Below are 19,158 nucleotides of genomic sequence, written 5' to 3'. Positions count from 1 at the left end.
GCTACACAATAAAATAAATAAGGGAGCCTGCTGTCATTTGTATTTCAATATTTTCTTTATATATATATATATATATATGTGTGTGTGTGTGTTTGTGTGTGTGTGTGTGTGTGTGTGTGTGTGTGTGTATGTATTTGGAAAATAGTAGCAGTACTAAAACTAGTTGTAGAGCAGAACTAATAAGTGGAACAAAAGCAGTAGGAACAGCTATAGAAGTAGCAGAAGTGCTCTACTACAACTACTTCTACGTGGTAATGGTAGTGGTAATGCTATTAATACTAAGGGTTATTATCAGTAGTATTTATAGCATTACCACTGCTACAGGTTTGCATGTTTATAGTAGTAATATTAGAAGTAGTATCAGATTAACCATTAGTATTAGTAGCAGCAGTAGTAGTAGTACACAGTAAGTTACTGCCACTGTAGTTGATGAGAGGTAGAAGACTTTATTCTTCTTTGCACACCAACAGGCGAACAAACACAATATGTTGCTATGGTGACCAAGGACTCAGCATCACAGGGGTATATGAGTGGCATGCGGCGAGTGATTGTAGATACTCTGCTAATGTCATATCTGTGTCGATGTCTTCCATTGTACTCTTTCTCCTTTTGTCCTCAGTCCACACATTCCTCCCGAACAGGATTTTCTGCTCTTTATTCTCACCGCTTTACTTCATCTCTGTTGTCTTACCCCTCCTTTAAGAGAAGTGTGTGTCTGCCATTACAGCACCTACTCTGTAGCTGAGTTGAAGTCAAGAGGGGAAGGAGTTTACCAGAGAAACAGGCACACAATACGTACAAATAGCCCCAGAGAGGATTTTCTCTGCAATATTAAACATGGGATGGATGTAGATTGATAGCTACTGGTAAGGGAAGAACAGATGGGATGATATTCTTGACTATATGAAAAAAAAAACACTAAAAATATTTCTGGTTTAGAGCTCACAGCAACTACCCATATGCTAGAATACAGTAAAGATGATGTTTTCTGTGTCTTTGTCTGTCCTTGTCAAATCACTTCTTTTTTACCGCTCCTTTATTGCCTGTCTCCCTCTTTCAATGTGCCCCCTCCGATGTCAGCCTAGTCCATGAACCGTATCATAAATAGAGACCCACTGACGTTTCAATTTGCCCCACAACTCTTCATATATTTACTCACACACACACATATACACACCAAGTTCATTGTTGAGCATCAGTTCAGTGGCAGGCCTCTCCTGGGTTTCCACGGAGACAAGGAAAAGCAATAACTGCACACTTGACCCCTCTGCTCTTTTACTGGCCTCTTCTCCCCTTCACACACACGTGCGCACACATACACACTCAAATCTAATCTGGGAGAGTGAGCCTCAACGGCGATATTCCTCCATCTTCCCCTGAGGATTGGAGAGGAGAGGCAGAGGAGAAGGGGAGAGGAGGAAGCTAATAATTTCATCTCGCAGTGACCTGGAGACGATAAGATCGATTGTTTGGCTCTTGTAGTCTCCTCATATCACACACGCACACTCATGCAGGCAGGTGAAAACACACTCCACACACACACACACACACACACACACACACACACACACAGAGAGAGATAATCATGGTTTTCCGTTTGCCTCTCTCAGTCTGTCGCACGTGCTCAGCACAAGTCCAACAACTTACTGAAACTTGATTGCGAGGGATGATGAGAGGAGCTGTGGGTAATAGGGAAAAGAGTGTGAGGGAGAGAAAGCAGAAAAAAACACTGGGCCAGAGGTAGAGAGGGGGGAGAGAGAGATTGAAGGAAAATATTAGGAGGGACGACAGGCTAGCCTTAGCGACAAGGCTGTTTACTGTTTATTTTGGTCTCCAGTCTCATTTCTCTTCATACCGGCAGACTGGAGATGATTTCCTTCCGCTGTTTATTCCTGTGTGTATTTCTTTGTGTGCGTGTGTGTGTGTGGGTGTGCGTGTGTGTGTGTGTGTCCTCTATTTGCCTCGTCTGAGATGGTCTATCTGAACTCAATCTTTCCGCAATCATCGGCTGTTATGGTGTCTTCATGCAACGCCGAGGTCCCAGTGTGGGATTCCCTATTTTTCTTTCCACGCCTGCACACATAGTTCCTGAGTAGAGTTTATGCAGAGTGCCTATTGAATCGCGCATGTTGTGTGGATAAATGCATGCTAAATCAAGCACTTCAAACATTTCTGTGAATTGTGCACCGTTTGCTTTCTGAGTTAGATGGTGGATTCAAACGCAGACACACACAGCTGAAGAGTGTCTTTAAATAGCCGTGAAAATATTCAGTGCCATTTATTTTGATGTTTTACAACTACAACTACAACGCACACAAGGCTTTGAAATCTGAAACATGATCCGTTTGCCGGTGTGTGGAGTGTATGAATGTATGTGTGTGTGTGTGTGCGCATGTGTGTGAGTGCAGATTTGGCATTATTGCAATCCATCCTGAGTGACCACGCTCAAAAGCTCAAGCTAGGTCTCCATAGTACATGAGAACAATAAGAGCTTACACACGATGATTTCTGCCTCTTAGTAATCAGGTCAGGGTCGATTGGATTGTTTCTTTGTGTGTGTGTGTGTGTGTGTGTGTGTGAGCGTGAGCGCATGCATGCTCGTGTGGAAGGCAGCACACGGTGTTGCCTCCCTGCAGCGCTGCCTTCTGTAACACAGGTGTGTGTTTCTGTGCACGTCTGTGTGTATTTGTGTGAACGACACTTTGCTGTAGCTTTGCACCATACACTCGTATTACATTATGACACTATTACATGGTTTTTATTTTTTGCCATAAACTTGTGGTATTTTTTCAGGGTCTTTCTGTATTGTGAATTCTAAATTACGTAGTTGTAAATATATTTATGTACTCAAATCCGTCTTGAAAATGAAAACCTAATCTCTGCGGGATTTACCAGAATAAAGGAAAGTTATATATAGATTGCATCTAATCTACGGTCCGTTTCTGTGTGAATGGGCTGTATAAGCTACATGCGATGCGTCCCTCGTGTAAACTCAGTCCCACTGATGTCTTGTTCTCCTCTCATGTTTGTTCTGTGCAGTTCTCCAAGGAGAAGTACCTGCTGGAGTCTCCTCCTGAGAAACTTCGTAAGGAGCTGGAGGAGGAGCTGAAACTGAGCGCTGCTGACATCAGGAGCCATGGCTGGTACCATGGACACATACCCAGAGAGGTAAACGCACACCGTGAAGTACACTGTAGACTCTGTATACATGCACAGGTGAGCACATCCAGTTAGTTACAAGTTTCACTGAAGGCTGTTCGCTGTTTAATGTCATTGTAAATTGAATCTCATTGAGGTTTTGAACAGAACAAGCAATTCAAAGGCGTCACTTTGGGCTCTGACATTTTTTAAGCTGAAGAATTCATCGCTGAGTCTAAAATTGAAAATAAAAGTTAGTTAGCGGCGTTGCAGCCCTAGATTTAAGTTGGTTAAATTAAATCAATTGAAGTCTAATGTGTATCGGCTAACACACAGAACTTTCATATAACCAAAACTTATTATAAGTCCGTGATCAGTTTTCAAAGCTTCAGTTATCAAGAAGAAAATCCAATAAGCCCTGACTAAAAAGCTTCAAGTTAAACCTCGCGTCACAGCCTGTCAGCCCCTGTGGCAGTGAAATAAATTATGAATAAATAAATAATTTCTGAAATTGATGTATTGCTGCTGTGGTTTGTTTTTCAATCCCCCACGTTTCGTGATCCGTTTTTAAAAAGCCAGAATTAAATGAGATAAAAGCACAAACATAATGGCGTTTCTGTGTGGGCTGATGTGGTTGTCAACCAATAGTATTAGTTGAGCGATCGCTTGGCCAAAGTCTCTTGGCTTTGAAAGCACAGTTTAAATGCTTTACACACAGAATGACACTGATTACTGAATCCCATCATCTGTCACAGCTCAGTAGAAATTGCTTTAGCGCTCAGGAGGAGGGGAACCTCTGCCAAACAGACAGCTGCGCGTGTTGCTGATGTACGCAATTGCATTTCACAGCTGGTGACTAAGACGCAGATACACGGAGACACACGACAGACCTGCACCCACCTACGCACACACACAAACACACACACACACACACAGACTGCATGCACATGTGGACAGTCCTCATTCATAAACACGTCCCCTGTCTCTTGATCAACCTCTGTTCTCTGTCACACACATAAACACAGACACAGATTCAAATGAGCCATCTGTGAGTCTTTCCTCGTTTAATTTACATAAAATATTCATGGATTCATGGATTTGCCCCTGTGTAAACTTGGGGAAACCCTGAGCCCCCTGGTTACCAAAACAACACTTAGTGACTAGATTTCAGCAGGTACTGTACATTAGCTTCCTTAAAGCACACCCTTCCTTCCTGCTTCTTCCTTCTCTTCCATTCTTCTTCCTTCCAGTCATGAGTTAATGGACCAATCTGGCTTTCCCTGTAGTCATATTGCTTCATAGATCTTGGCCCAAATTGTCGATGTGAAACATGATGTGTTCTTAAAAGCAGTGAGGAAGCAGATAGTAAAGAAACAAAAACTCACCATTATACTCAAGTTTAGAAATTTGGGGAGATTAAAGGATGCTTGGTTTGAGCTTTTGATCTGTGGATATACTGCCTCCTGCTGGTGTGGAAGCATAGTTTACCATGTGTTATACTGCAGTGCATATTTTCCCTGCCTTGTTTCCTGTGTGGGGTGAATTTAAAGTGTCACAGCCCTCATCAGCAGCCTCTTTGCAGCTGATTTTAAAGTGAATACTGCTTACTTTGAAATATGTGTCTCTTTAACTGCACGGCCGCGGATCAATATTTGTGACCTCTTCTCACAGAAGCCAGACGCACATCCGCAGTGGTTTGAGTCAGCAAGATGTACAGCCTGAAGCTGTTCCATTGACCATGAATGTGGAGATTGCTTTTCTTCATTGCTTGTTTTGTCAATAAATTCAAAATAACTGTCATTTTTACAATGGCGGCGAACTGGATAAAATGTGTCCTCAGAGCGTCGTTGGGGCCGTGGTCGCTGGCGTTTTATCCATCATTGCCAGTTCAAACTGAGCAGAGCAGAGAGAGAGAGAGATAGTCGTGTTTGTTCAGAACTGTCCTAAGGCAGCGTCATAAATAATCACGATTCTCTAAATTCAATTATTCAGCAGTCAAAGTGTCAGAAGCAAAATATTCACACACATGCTGTAGCTCAGTGAGCCGAGATGGCCTTCAGCTCTTTAGGATTGGAACCTATTGTCTCCATTTACTAATTTAAAACCATGTGCTTTTTTTTTTCTCTGCCTAGGTGTCAGAGACTCTGGTTCTACGTAACGGGGATTTCCTCGTGCGTGACTCTCTGACCAGTGTGGGTGACTACGTGCTGACCTGTCGATGGGATAATGAGGTGCTGCACTTCAAGATCAGCAAAGTCCTGGTCAAATCCAGCGAGACCAAGGTTCGTATCAAAGCTTTTACTGGCTGCTGCTGCTCATATGCGATGCCTTTAACCTTGTTTTTAAATGTCCTCTTCCATTCTGTGATTTTGACTTTTAAACTTTGTGGTGCTTGGCATTTGCTCTATATTCTGCAGGTGTGTTGTTGTGTATTATCTCTGCTTTATTTGATTATCAATCAAACATCAGACCTTCATCATTCATAAAGTCTGTCTTTTCTAGCGGGACAGCAGGTGTAGCTAATAGCGTTAAAAATGCTTCTGTTCCAGTTAAGTTTCTCAGCCTGTGCTTGCAGCATAGCGAAGTGGAATCCAGCCATTAGTAACATTATTAGTCACACCTTTGTTTAACCTGTCAAACGCTCACTGTGTGAAGGGTCTAGTGAGTCTGACTACAGTCTTCACTCTCCTTACATGGCAATGTTGCCCTCCTCTTCCTCTCATCTCACTTCAGACCCTGAATGTAATGCTTTTTACATTCGGCATGTGGCAAGTCCAGATCCATCCTAAGCAGCCTATTTTCTTTTCTCTTGCTGCTAATGATGGAAATAGTTGCGTAGGCAGGCTAATCTGGTGCAGGTGTGCCTTGTTGACCAGCTCTGTGTCTCTTTGTCTCTCTATCCGCCTCCAACCTCAATTCTCGCCCTATATGCTGATTGCTGCTTCATTTTATTTTGCACAAAGCAGTTATTTGATAAAGTCTGCTCTGTGTAAACGGGGTGTAAACGCTATAGAAATAATAGAATTTAAGTGGAGCAGCAATAAAAGAAATATGTAACTCTGGTTGCAAAACATGCAGTGATTTTGGTACAAGAGGGAACACAGATGCAGAATACAAGACCCTGCAACTCACTACAATATATTGTACATTATAACAGGTATGCACAAAATAAATAAATAAAACAGATGTTATATTAAATTCTGTTGTCTTTTCATCCTCAGGTGCAGTACATGCTGGAGTCTGACAGCTTCGACTCAGTCCAGGAGCTCGTGCGGTTCTACGTGGGCCAGCGCAAACCGGTCTCCCAGTCCAGCGGTGTCCACATCTACTGTCCCGTCAGCAGGACTCTCCCTCTGCGCTACCTGGAGGCCACCTTCGCTCTGGCCAACAGCAAGCACGGCTCCGCCTACTCGCCGTCCAGTCAGAGGGGAGCGTACATCAAGAGGAGGAGCGTCACCATGACGGATGGACTGACGACCGAGAAGATGATGCCTCACAGGTGAGCCGGGAGGAAGAGGAGTGGAGCGAGCAGCCAGTCACAACACCCTGACTTATTTTTTGCAGTCTTCATCATATTTGCCATTGTTTCATTCTTGCTTTGTGTTACATACACGATCAGTGACTCAGACAGTCCCAGTCCAGTTAAGACGCCAGTGGCAACGCCAGAACCAGAGCCGGAACCTTTGCCCAACTGCAGGTTGTGTGTGTGTTTGTGTGTGTCACACTAGTTTTGTGTTTGGGCACTAGACAAGTGCACTTACCTCCCACGTCCCTGCAGTCCCCTCACTTCACGGACACCATTAGCACCTCCTGTAGTAATGAGCATCAAGTCCCGTTAACGCTCATTTATGCTCAACGTTACGGATACGGACTGAGCCTTCTGTCCGTGCGTTCATTTCATCTGTGTTTGTGCACGTTTTCTGAAAGTTTATAGATACAGATAAAACAAAGCACTTTTTTTAACAATGGAGGAACTTTTTGAGGAGGGGGTATGCGAGTTGGTAAGAAATTACAAACATCTGTATGATGTTAGTTCGCCCGGGCACAGGGACAAGAACAGCTGGGAGGAGACTGAATGGAATTAACTGAGAGTCTCCATGTTTGTTGTTATCAGAACCTCTTGACTCTGGGCTGCCCTCTAGTGGATGTATTGCTTAACATCCGTGCCAACGTAAAGGACGCCTTGCGGCGCGTGGGCAGCGACGGTTGCATCATTTGAAATGGACGCGTGCTTTTCTGTACGTAAAGGGAGCATAAATGAGCCACTAGCAACCGCGGAGTGAAGCAGCAAAATGACTTGTTCACTTGTGTCAAACAGAGCGAGACTGTTTGAAACTTTAATCTGCAAAGAAGGAGCCGACAGATCTTTTGTGTACAGTGGAAATACATTTGCAACAGATATTTGGGCACGATTGTTGAAAAAATTTCCCAGAATTGAAATGCACTGTTAACATTAGCTAAATATTTCCCTTTTGCAGTTAATATTTTCCCAAGAAAGCACATTGTACTACAATCTGCTCCTGCTTTGAAGTGGTTTTAACTCATAAATAACACAAGAATTTGTGTGTATCATGAAGTAGAAAATTGTCCTCAAGGTTCCACCAACTAAAATGTGTCCCTCTTCTCTCACCCTGAACTAATTAGCATTTGCATCCATAGCAGCACAATTCCTCTCCTCTGAAACTGATAAATGTGAGGTTCCCTTCAGAGCACTGACAGCTTTTAAATCCATACCCAAAGATTTCTAACATCCTGAAAATGCTGTGTTTGCAGCCCGTCGACAATCCACCACCATAAAGACGCAATGCGGAACTGTGCGATGAGCATGGACCAGATTCAGGAGTATCGCTGCCCCTTGTCACCTGTTGGCGAAGCCCCACTGTCTCCTGCATATAGTGCCAGTAAGTGCCAGAAACACACAGGCTCAGGCAATAAAATGTTCCATAAGAAATTGTGAGACTCTTTTTTTCTTTCTTCAGTCACCAGGCAGAGAGCCCACTCAGGTGGGCGAGTCCTGGCCGTCGTCCCGCCCTCCCCCGTGATGCGTCGTTCCAGCGACCCTCAGCTCAGCCCCTCAGCCAGCAACAACCCGCCAGAGCATCCCGCACACACCTCTCACTCGGCACACTCCTCTCCCGCCCATCATCCCGGCTACCAGTCGCATTCCTCAGAAACAGCAGGGAGCTACTGTGACCTCAGGCCTTGCGCCGCTGGGCCCCCCAAACCCCCGGCGAAGAGCTACGTGGAGCGATTGCGAGTGGAAGAGGGGAGGCAGGACGGCGCTAGGGAGGAAGGAGAGGGGATGTTCAGCGTCCCACAGGTGGAGACAGCGTCCTCGTTCAGGCCATCCAGGTACACATCCACTTTTCGAGTGATAAAGGACATATAGTACGGAGAAAATCTGCCATACGCTGATCAAGTTTCATTGTCCCTTTATTGAGGCTGAACATACATTTAAGGTGTTGCCACGTCCATAGGAAGAAGAGCAGGAGCAGAAATATAGCTGAACATTTGGCCTTCCCTTGACGTCAGGTTACTTTATGGCTGGACTTTCTGCTGAGTCAGATTAAAAAACTGAAAAGACTGCTGAAGGCCGCTAAGAAGAAACAGTTTGAGTGCATCAATACACCACAATTAACTTAAGGCAGGAATGTAGAGTCTTCAATATTGGCAGAAGCCGGCTCGTGCAGCAAATACAGAAGTGCAGCTGACTGTTGCTCAGCTTTTACTCCACTAAAGCGTATTCACTCAGGATGTACTGTATCTGTGTCCTCAAAGGTCAACATACCTGCCGTCATTCTGTCGTAGAGGGCAAAAATATGGGAGAGAGGCACTGCGGTACAGCCGTGAGTGAGCAGGGACTGGGAAATAGACTTGAGTAAACAGCTGATAATCCTGTGGGAAATAGCCTGAGGGCAGATTTGTGCTGTGGTCAGAGACGCAGCAGATACTGTATTTTACCGGGTGCCATGGGAGGACACAGCAGATGAGGCTCGTAAAAGGAAAATTGTCAGGTGCACTGAGTTGGCAGCAGCGATGGAGCAGGCAGCAGCTTTGTACGCCTCAGCATCCGCTGTGAAACTTTGGTGCAGGGGGATTATTGTCAGCACTAACACCACGGGGGAAATTGACAGTTAAGGCGGGAACGGCCACTTGTGTTTGAGGCACCAGTGTGAGCCGGTGAGCGGCTGTCTGAAGAGGAAGCAGCATGATTAGGACGCAGTGTTGGAACTCGTGTTGAATGTCACATGCTGCAGAATATATACCGTGTATTTGGTTTGGTTTGCTGATGTATTAGTCCAGTTTGTCAATACGTCCAGCGGTCTCACAGATCTATGACTATTGCCGCCGTTTGTCAGTAACTCGCTGATGCACCGGATGATGCATTTGCTGGAAGATTGTGTTAGTGGTAAGCTTTCAGCTCTACATTATTAGTTTTAGAACGCGTCGCATCAGTTTATACAGGCTTAAATTACAAATACACAAACTAATTCAAACTAGGTAATTCAACAAATAATCTTAAGAGTTTTAGGACCAATTCCACATCTGCATGGCCGATCTTATCAGCAGATTTTAGCCTGTCACAGATGTACGAGCATCAGCGAATATGATAACCAACAAGAAATTGTTATTTGTGCACCCGAGAGCACTTTCAGCTGTGAAATGCCTCACCCAAAACATACTTTGTCCACAATTCTTTAATAACATAATTTAAGGGATCATTATTATGAAATGTTCTGTGTTTATGTTAAAACAATCTGTATTGTTTAAATGTGAAAAATTAGTGGACCCCAATTGCTACTTAAAGTTACAAACTGTGCATCTTCTTTGGACAAAACAATCGGACCCGTGGATGAGCATAAACCATCCTGTTAACTTATTCATCTGTGCAACGCTCTTCTTGCAGTCCTCGCCAGCGCTCATGCCCCGTCCTGGTTTCTAATACGCTGTAATCGCTCCTGTGCAGGTACGAGTCTTGCCTTATGCCGGCTGAGAATAAGCCTCTGGAGATGTCAGTGCTGAAGAGAGTCAAAGAGCTGCTGGCTGAGGTGGATGCAAGGACCGCGGCTAAACACATCACCATGGTGGACTGCACGGTACACACAAACGCACATACACACACACAGATGTATGCAGTTCACTTGCAAGCACGAATGCATGCAAAAGCAATTGAATGCACGTTCGCACATGCTGACTTGCATAACCACATGCGGTAAATGCACAAATATGAGCAGTAGGCATCCATGCTGGCACACGTAGATGTAAGCACAATAACAAACAAGCTGCACACACACCACATATGCAGCTAATTGTTTTTTTTTCATTCTTTGGACAGGTGGCCAGAATATTAGGCGTAACCTCAGAGATGCAAAGGATGATGGGAGTGTCCTCAGGGTTGGAGTTGCTTACACTACCACACGGACACCAGCTCAGACTCGACCTGCTGGAGAGGTTCCCACTGTCTTTCTTTATGCATCACTCACTAACTCGTCCATTCATTCGGCTAGGAATCATCAGTTCTCCTCACTTCTCCACCATCTCCTCTCTTTCCTCGTCTGTTCTTATCATCACCCTGCAAACCACTTGTCCTCTTTGCTCCCTTCCCATCTTCTCTTCCACAACAACATTATGAATGGTTCTCAATCATTGCAGCAGCGTGCTACTGAAAGCAAACTCGCAAGTGAGGCATCAAACTGTGCTTTGCAGCTTTGCGTGACTTCCTCTTCCTTGAGTACTTGAAATGATATATATTTCATCAACATCTGAGGGCTCCGTCACATTACATCACTCTTATGATACAGTACAATCTGCCACAATGTGACTTTCCAGAGTGGCTTTCAGAATCGGCTCTGACTTAACATCTTCTACTTCGCCCTCTGTCCTCAGGTTCTACACCATGTCGATCATGGTGGCCGTGGACCTTCTCGGCTGTACAGGAAGCACGGAGGAGAGGGCGGCTTTGCTCCACAAGACCATCCAGTTGGCAGCAGAGCTGAAAAGCAGCCTGGGCAACATGTTTGGCTTCGCTGCAGTGATGAGAGCCCTGGAGCTGCCACAGGTAATGGAGACACAGATAAAAGTCACCACCGTTAGCACAGAAACCTCCGTCAAAGAATGTTTTTTTCAATCTCAATTTTTTTGCTGTATTGCTCATTACCTCAGATTTCTCGCCTGGAGCAGACGTGGGTGACGTTACGCCAGAGACACACAGAGGGCGCCATTCTATACGAGAAGAAACTAAAACCTTTCATGAAAAACATGAACGATGGCAAAGGTGAGATCCTAGTTTATATGATTTCTGTGTGTTATATACAAAAATGTGCCAGCGTGTATTTACTCACAACCCAAACCTGTCCTCTGCTTACAGAGTCTAGTGCCCTGTCCAACACCTCCCTCCCCCACATCATTCCCGTCCTGTCCTTACTGGAGCGGGGCATGGCTCTCGGGGAGGGGCTGGAGCCCTGGGAGAGTGCGGAGGTGGGAGTAGACGTAGTCATGTACCACCTAGAGGCAGCTCGTACCATCGCACATCACGGGGGGATCTATAAAACTAACGCTGAGACCAAACTGCAGGGTAAGGACAAGGGCAATGTTTGAAAGGAGGACCTGAGGTGGCTGCCAACTGGCGACCCAATAAAAACGGCTCTGTTTTTTTGGGAAAGTCTCCTTTAGGCTCTTCTATTAAATAAAAATGCATCATGTTGTGAAGTGTATTTTTCTGCGGTACAGTACATTTCCTCACTGCCCCTCTACCATTAATACTGTTTCTTTTAACCTCACTGATGCTGTCAACCTTCACACTGACCTTCAGATTGATTGGAATAAGCCATTTTCTTGCCACAGCTGGTTTTGTGATTCATCTCATGCTGTTAATGTACTGCTGTTTCTAATGAGGTGTTTTCAGTATGAGTGTCATCACAACATCACTGATTTGATGAAACGGCTCTATGTGTGTGTGGTCACTATGTTAACTGTATTGATCCCTAATACCTCCCCAATGGTTATCAGTTTGAGGCCATTACTGCTTTATTGAACCGCGTGTCAATAGCTATCAGCTCACATCTCTGTTTTCTGTTATATCTCACTATCGATCAGCTTGACCTCAGTGTGCTCCCTTCATCAACAGCGCTACGAGCAAAGCTGAGATGCTTCCTTCATACAGCTGTAGAGTTTGGTTTATGTTCAAAAGCTGTCTTCAGTTCATCTTTAGGGTAGGGTTCTGAACTTTGAACTGAAATTGTTTGGGCACTTGAGACGAATGCACTTAGTAAACAGCAAGGCACACAGGTTAAATCCCCTGTGGCCTTATTGCAATGAGCTGCAGAAGGATGATATTTAAGCCCACTTTTCAGGCCTTTTTTAACCTGCTGTCGGTAAACACAGTTTGTTTGCTTTCTGCTTTAAAGTTCACAAAGAGTCACACCCTCCCGTCTCCTCTCCAGGGCTCCAGGAGCGAGCAGAAATTCACGAAATCTTCCGGACAGAGTTTCAGATGCGTCTTCTGTGGGGCAGCCGCGGCTCAGAGGGCAGCCAATCGGAGCGCTACGAGAAGTTCGACAAGGTCCTCACCGCCCTGTCACACAAGCTAGAGCCTCCCGTGCGCCACAGCGAGCTATAGCACCCGCCCCGACACCCGCCGTCGCCAAAAACATGCCCATTTGCACTCACCACTCATCGTGGGCTTGTTTTGCATCGCGAAGGATGATATGAAGAGTCCAGCGTGAACAGCGGGAGGGGTGAGAGTGAATGAAGAGGCAGCTAACAGGTGCAGCGAGCGACAGGAATAGAGAGAAGAGGGTCTCACTTCTAACACGTGTTGCACTCACTGAGGACTTCTCTTCCTGTTCCTCCCTGTGGACTTCCTCACTTAGCACTAAGATATTTGAATGGCGTCAGAGAGGAGACCAGCTGAGTGGATAAGAAGATGGGGACAGATGGGTGACCAGCTCCTCTGTGTGGTACAAACAGTAACATGTGTACGGTGTGTCCAGAGGGCCAAACAGAGCCGATAAAACACGGACACTCTCTTGTTTCAAACAACTGCTGTCACACACTGTAGCAGAAATGATGACAATAACTTCCATAGCTCATATATAGATGTTTTGTCTGTGTGAGTGCGTGTGTGTCTGTGCGCTTGTTTACATTCCTCCATTTTTTTATGTTTCATGTTTTATTTTGTTTTTTTTTTGTGTTATCAATTTGTTATCATCAGAGGATATCTCAACATCATGGATGTTGCTTCACCAAACTCGTGAGAATCTGTCAGTGCTCATTCTGAGGGAACCATGTTCATAAAACCTCATTAAATATGTATCAAGCAGTCCCATTGAATCCCATTAAAAATGTATCAGGCATGCATTAATAAATGTATCAGAAATGAAACATTTGGAGAAGCAGTGCTGCAACTTCAATATGAGGGCTTTGCGAGTTGTTGAAAACATTACGAGGACAAAGCAACCTCCCTCTGCTTTTTGACTAATGCATTTGATATCGTGTGTCTTGTGCACTAAATTTAGCTAAAAACAGCACAATGAGACGGGAAAAATGGGACGTGTTCTGTTTAAATTTAGTTAAAGCAATGTTTCACTTAGTATACAAACATTTATGAACATGCTTTGGTATGACTGCCTTCGGTTTGTGCATTTGCGGAATAATTCAAATGGTCGATGCATGCAGCTGTAAATGTTATACCAAGTAAAATGTTGCTTTAAACAGCAAATTTAAATGTGTTAATTGTGTCAAAGTTGAGAAATATACAGCTGATACAGTGAAGATCTGTCATGTCTGTGAATAATCTTGAATGATGCTGAACAGACAGAGAAATCTGTCATCTTTCGTCTTTGTTTGAAAACCAGTGAATGATTTAAACAAAAAAAAGTTCCCAAACTGAATCAAATAAGGACACAACCCTGCCACAGAGAATATCTCTTCTTTGTATGTTTTGAATTTGTGTTTCAGCCGTGGAGCTAAAATGATCCTAATCTTGTTATTGCTGTGGGATTACATTTTCGTTGGCTGCTCAGTGTTAAATCATTGCTGTATTTACAGCCTGGGCCTGAGAGGGCTGGAGCCGACTCTCAGAGCTATGCAATCATTTCAACCAAGGGCTGAGACCCCCGTCTAGAATATTTTAGAGAGCCAGTTTTCCACTTCTTGCCCCTTACGCCCCCTTCTTTTTAAAATGTCTATCTTCTCTCTAACCCTATCCAAACTGCTAATATATATATGAATAAAAGTCTTATCAGATATCAATCAGAAATACAGAAATAATTCTAAAAATATGCTTCTATCTGAGATTTGCGTATCAGAGATCCTTAAATGGATGTTTGATTGTCCCGCTTTCTAGTCTAAACCATGTTCAGGTTCAGCTGTACAGATCAGTTCACGAGGTGAGGAGCCATGTGCCAGTTCCCCCTGTGGTCCGACAGGGGGCAATCTTTAGTCAGCAAAAAAAACACTGAATCATAAATTGTAATATGATATAACAGGAAGACACACACACACACACACACAGGGGGAAAACGTGTGTGTATGAGACCAATGTTTGCTGTCACTGCTATCAGATATCAAACCTACTGGTTTAGGTCCGATAACACTGATGAAGACAAAGTGGTGATGATGATGATGAAGATGATGTAATCTGTTTTTATTTGTCCTCTGCTGAATGCTGTACAGGAATGCTCTGACCGTGTGTGGATTCTCCTGTTTTTTGTAACAGGGCTGTGTGAGATGACCTCGAAAAGCAAAAAGACAAGAAATGTTTTAGGACTGATCTCATGTTTTTTTACGTACTGTACATAGCGATTCACTTTTTTCCAAATAAAATGATTGCTCGTGTCAAAGAGTTTGATTTTGTTTGCAAAGAAAGCAAACATGTACATTCCTCTGATAGACTTCAGTGGTTGTCCAAAAACTATTCAAACTACATCAGTGAGCCACACTGTTGCATTGGGCAACATGTTCCTTCATTACAATGAACATCTGGCACTTTTGAGTCAATCCCTATATAACTTCCATAAGTACTCACTATAGTTTCATTTGCTGTGGCTGGAGTTATCCCAACAAATGCGCTACTGACTCCTGTTTGATTAGTGTTTGCTAAAAATACAGTACCCAGCTGGTTTGGCAACAGCTACTTCCGAATAGATGAGTATGAAAAGTTAAAGCAATGCAATGCAGTACCAGTGCATGACCAATAGAGGACAGCATTTCACTGTCAAACCATAGCTGGCCCGTCTTATACATACAGATCAGAGTTATCATCCAGTCATCTGCAGACATGAGCTTCCTGGTTAATGGTACAGTTTAGGTACCTGGTAGTGCAGCAGTTCTAATGGTTCCTCCACAGGTTGACAGGAACATCCTTGTTAGTCCACTAGTTTCTCAGATCAAGCACCCTGTGGACACTTGAGATTCACTATTTTTTGTGTTTGTACTGTTCATAATACACACAAATCTGCAATGTATGTTGTGTTTAACTGAAAATGCACCTTATGAGGTGCACTGAGCATGCGTGTTGTGTAAGGCGTCACACATTTTTTTGCAGCCAGACCCATGGTGGTGGCAGTGGGAGGGAGACAAAGACAGATGGACTGTGTGTGTGTGTGTGTGTGTGTGTGTGTGTGTGTGTGTGTGTGTGTGTGTGCATCCATGCATGTGTGAGCGTGTCCGTATGTGTGAAGACGTGTGTTTTCGAATCATAGTGTGCTTTTGTCAACATGTGTGTGTATGTGCGCCACAACACAGATGTTGCAGGAATACTGCTCTTGCTCTCGCTGCTTACCCCCTTCATTAAGGAGGCAGTAGTGCAGCCTGGCAGATGTTATACTGAGGAGGTGGGGAAGGGGGGCTTGAGTTTATTCCAGGTGAAAAATTTCCTGGGAAAAACAGAGAGTAGGAGAATTACTACATTTGTCGGAAGCTTAGTTGTCCAACAGAAAAAAACAAAACAAAAGAAAAGCCAGCAGAATCCAGCAGAATACAACAGAATACGATGCCCCATAATCTGCTACAATAGAAAATTATCATTCGCTCTGCTCTTTGTCTCCCCTTTCCATACAGTTCCATAGGCGTAACATGTTATGGATGTAATCTCTAAGAGGATTCTCTCTGCTTGGTATCATGGTACATGTTAATTTCAGCTCTTTATGTTCCTTATTGAAACAGACCCATCTCCCAGGCCTGCCAGCGAGCCAGCCAACCAGCCAGGCAACCGTCATCAATTCACCCCTAATCTCTCCCCCAGTCCTTTTACAGCTAATCCATTGTGTTGGTCATTGTCATCTGATCATGTGTGACCCTGGCTGCTTTATAGCTGATGCAGGGCAGCGTAGCACTGACTTTTGACGTCCATCTACAGCCAGATATGGGTGGTTGGATTCAAACTTGCCTCCATATGAATTGATTTAGGTTTGTAACTTTGCTTGATTATGAGATTTCCTGATTTCAAGACATGTCTAAAAACACTCTAATTTTGAGGGTGACAGGCCAGGGTTTGGGTAGGATATAGGTTGCACACAGAGACAAAGCATAATTACATACTTGTCATGCCAGCAGTCACCACTACTCTTTCACAGAATAAAATCCAGGAAGACATAATCTCCTAAAAAAAAGGTTGACCTCATAGTGAATTACATATTTAGTGAGTCCAGAATTTGATGTAATTTAAAAGGTATATGAATATTGGCACTGGATGAAAAAAGCAGATCCTTATATATTCCTTGGTATGGCATCCTCAAATTTTACTGTATAATGAACAAAAAACAAGTAAATGCAACTACTTGTGTACATCTATCGAATACACGTTAAGGTTCAATTTTGATCACTGCACACTGAGATGAACTAAGCACAAGAAATCCATCAGAGCTTTATGTGAACCTCAAGGCAGCTTAGCAAATGTGACGTGACACCCAGTGATGCTGCAATCATTCCTGGATCACTCATGAAACTTACAGCCATAGCAATCCCACCCACACCCCATCATCTGCCTGTTTGCCTCCCTCTGAGCTCACCCCATGACTTTTTTCGCTTGTGAGGACACTCCTCGCCCTAGCTAGGGAAAAAAAAAAAAAAGAGAGAGAGAGAGCAATCACGAATGGTGCACATCATGTCTTCATTATCCTTCAAAACTTCCACTGCGGCCTCCGCCATCAGAGGACCCCCTCGTTTTCCCGCCCTTCTCCTCATCCACGCCGCACTCTTCCCTCACCCCCTGCCAGGCCCCTGGTCGATCTGTCTATCTGCCCCTGCACTGACTCCTCATTAACACATGAATGTAGACAGGGAAGGGCCTGCTAAGGCTTGGACGCCAACAGAAGGCAGCAGATTTGCAATTCAAACCTCTGACCGACCCTCTCCCACCCCCACCCCAGCCTCCCAGCCCTGTATACTGGGACTGGAGCTGTCACCAGTATGATTGAGGATGTATGTGAGGAGGGAGAGAGGGGATAGAGAGAGACAGATGTGCATTCACACACTCCTGTCATGCCTCCGCACACTTTAATATTGACATACACAATGCAAATGCATGCACTTGCACAAGGCATGTGTGGGAGAGGGCTGTATATACTAATGACTTTTCAATATAATGATTTTCTCAAATAAAGTTAAGGTCCAAGGGAATACCAGTTCGTAAATGGGGGCACCAGCACAAAGCTTATAGTTGCACTCCATCAAAACAAGTTCAAGTCTGTCTTAAAAATTATAATTACAGTCCTTATACTGCAGCAGTTAGACAGAATCACACAACAATACAATTCAAAAACTGTTCATTTAGCGCTCTGCTGCTCGAATCCTTACAAAGACCAAGAAAGCTGCACGTCTCTTCACTGGCCTTCGGTTTGTCAGAGAATAGAGTTTAAAGTCCTGCTGCTTGTCTATAAATCTGTATACGACCCTATACCAAAAAACACCTTCTCTGCCTCTCAGGTAATCCGCTAAAGGGCTGCTAACTGTTCCCAGAGTGCAAATTAGCCATGCAGAAGCAGCGTCTAGTTCCTGTACACAACAGAGCTAAAACAAACAACCAGAGGATATCAGCACCAACTCTGACCACCTTTAAATCCAGGTTGAAAATGTGTCTGAGCTGCCTTTGATCAAACCTTAAATACTCATCACAATCCAGCTTATTCTTCTATTGTGTATTTATATCTAAAAGGTTTATTTCTTTTAATTTGCATTTAAATGTTTTTATGGTGTTTTTCTTTCCATTTTATGTTTTTGATGCATATGTAAATTGCTTTGAAGTGCTTTTGTATATGCAATGTGCAATACAAATATACTTGCCTTGCCTTGGGATAAAGGAGCTGGTGTTGCAGTGTTCACAGAAGCACAACTAAACAAGTGTGCAGAACAGACCAATGTACAGAATGCTTACATGTTCAAGTTAAAGAACATGAGTGTACAAATGAAAGTGAAAAAACAGGAAGCATTATCAATACAAATTCAAATTAAATATCTGAAGAAAAGGTGACTCTTTTAGGTGAATGTGCTCTGAAACTCCTGAGCTCCTCATATTGAGGGCAAATATTTCAGGATGGGATTTAACACATAAAATCAAATCAAAGCAATGGAAAACCAAAAAGCCAAGTTTAAAAAAAATGTTGTCTTTTTTCATTATAAATCATTACACATAAATTGAAAACCTTGTACAATATGCCCTTGCAATACTGTACTTGACTTCATTATGGCCACGTCAAAAAATGATATTTTAATCTGAATACAAGAAGGGAGAAATAAAGAGAGAGAGAGAGAGAGAGAGAGAGAGAGAGAGAGAGAGAGAGAGAGAGAAGAAAGAAGAAGAGAGAAGTAAGAAAGAAAGAAAGAAAGAAAGAACGAAAGAAAGATTGGGTATTTAAATCAAATACAATTTGATTTGCATCTACAAAATACATCTCATTCAAAAATAATTCAGAGTTCGCATCCAGTTTGCCGACCACATCGACTCTCCCCTCACCCAGTCGAGCAACGAATCCAAGTACGTCACTTCCGCCTTCCACTCTACTACTTCCTGCATGTGCC

General features: G+C 43.7%; 1 protein-coding gene across 3 annotated transcripts in view; it reads left to right on the top strand.

Moving 5' to 3' along the window:
- The window catches only part of sh2d3ca (SH2 domain containing 3Ca), a 52,245-nt gene extending 37,273 nt beyond the window's left edge, over positions 1-14,972 (top strand). For 2 of the 3 annotated variants that reach the window (XM_041960299.1, XM_041960302.1), the window contains 12 exons: positions 3,040-3,168; positions 5,271-5,420; positions 6,360-6,637; positions 6,758-6,835; positions 7,912-8,039; positions 8,118-8,490; positions 10,106-10,235; positions 10,475-10,590; positions 11,026-11,197; positions 11,302-11,413; positions 11,507-11,713; positions 12,582-14,972. In XM_041960299.1, coding sequence (XP_041816233.1) covers positions 3,040-3,168; positions 5,271-5,420; positions 6,360-6,637; positions 6,758-6,835; positions 7,912-8,039; positions 8,118-8,490; positions 10,106-10,235; positions 10,475-10,590; positions 11,026-11,197; positions 11,302-11,413; positions 11,507-11,713; positions 12,582-12,757 — 2,049 coding nt within the window. In that variant the 3' untranslated portion in view covers positions 12,758-14,972. The remainder of the gene's footprint in view (positions 1-3,039; positions 3,169-5,270; positions 5,421-6,359; positions 6,638-6,757; positions 6,836-7,911; positions 8,040-8,117; positions 8,491-10,105; positions 10,236-10,474; positions 10,591-11,025; positions 11,198-11,301; positions 11,414-11,506; positions 11,714-12,581) is intronic. The other variant, XM_041960300.1, reaches the window with a different exon arrangement.
- Positions 14,973-19,158: the final 4,186 nt, after the last annotated feature.

This window comes from Chelmon rostratus, chromosome 19, assembly GCF_017976325.1.
Source record: "Chelmon rostratus isolate fCheRos1 chromosome 19, fCheRos1.pri, whole genome shotgun sequence".
Taxonomy (NCBI): Eukaryota; Metazoa; Chordata; class Actinopteri; order Chaetodontiformes; family Chaetodontidae; genus Chelmon; species Chelmon rostratus.
This window is presented reverse-complemented; position numbering and strand designations above follow the sequence as displayed.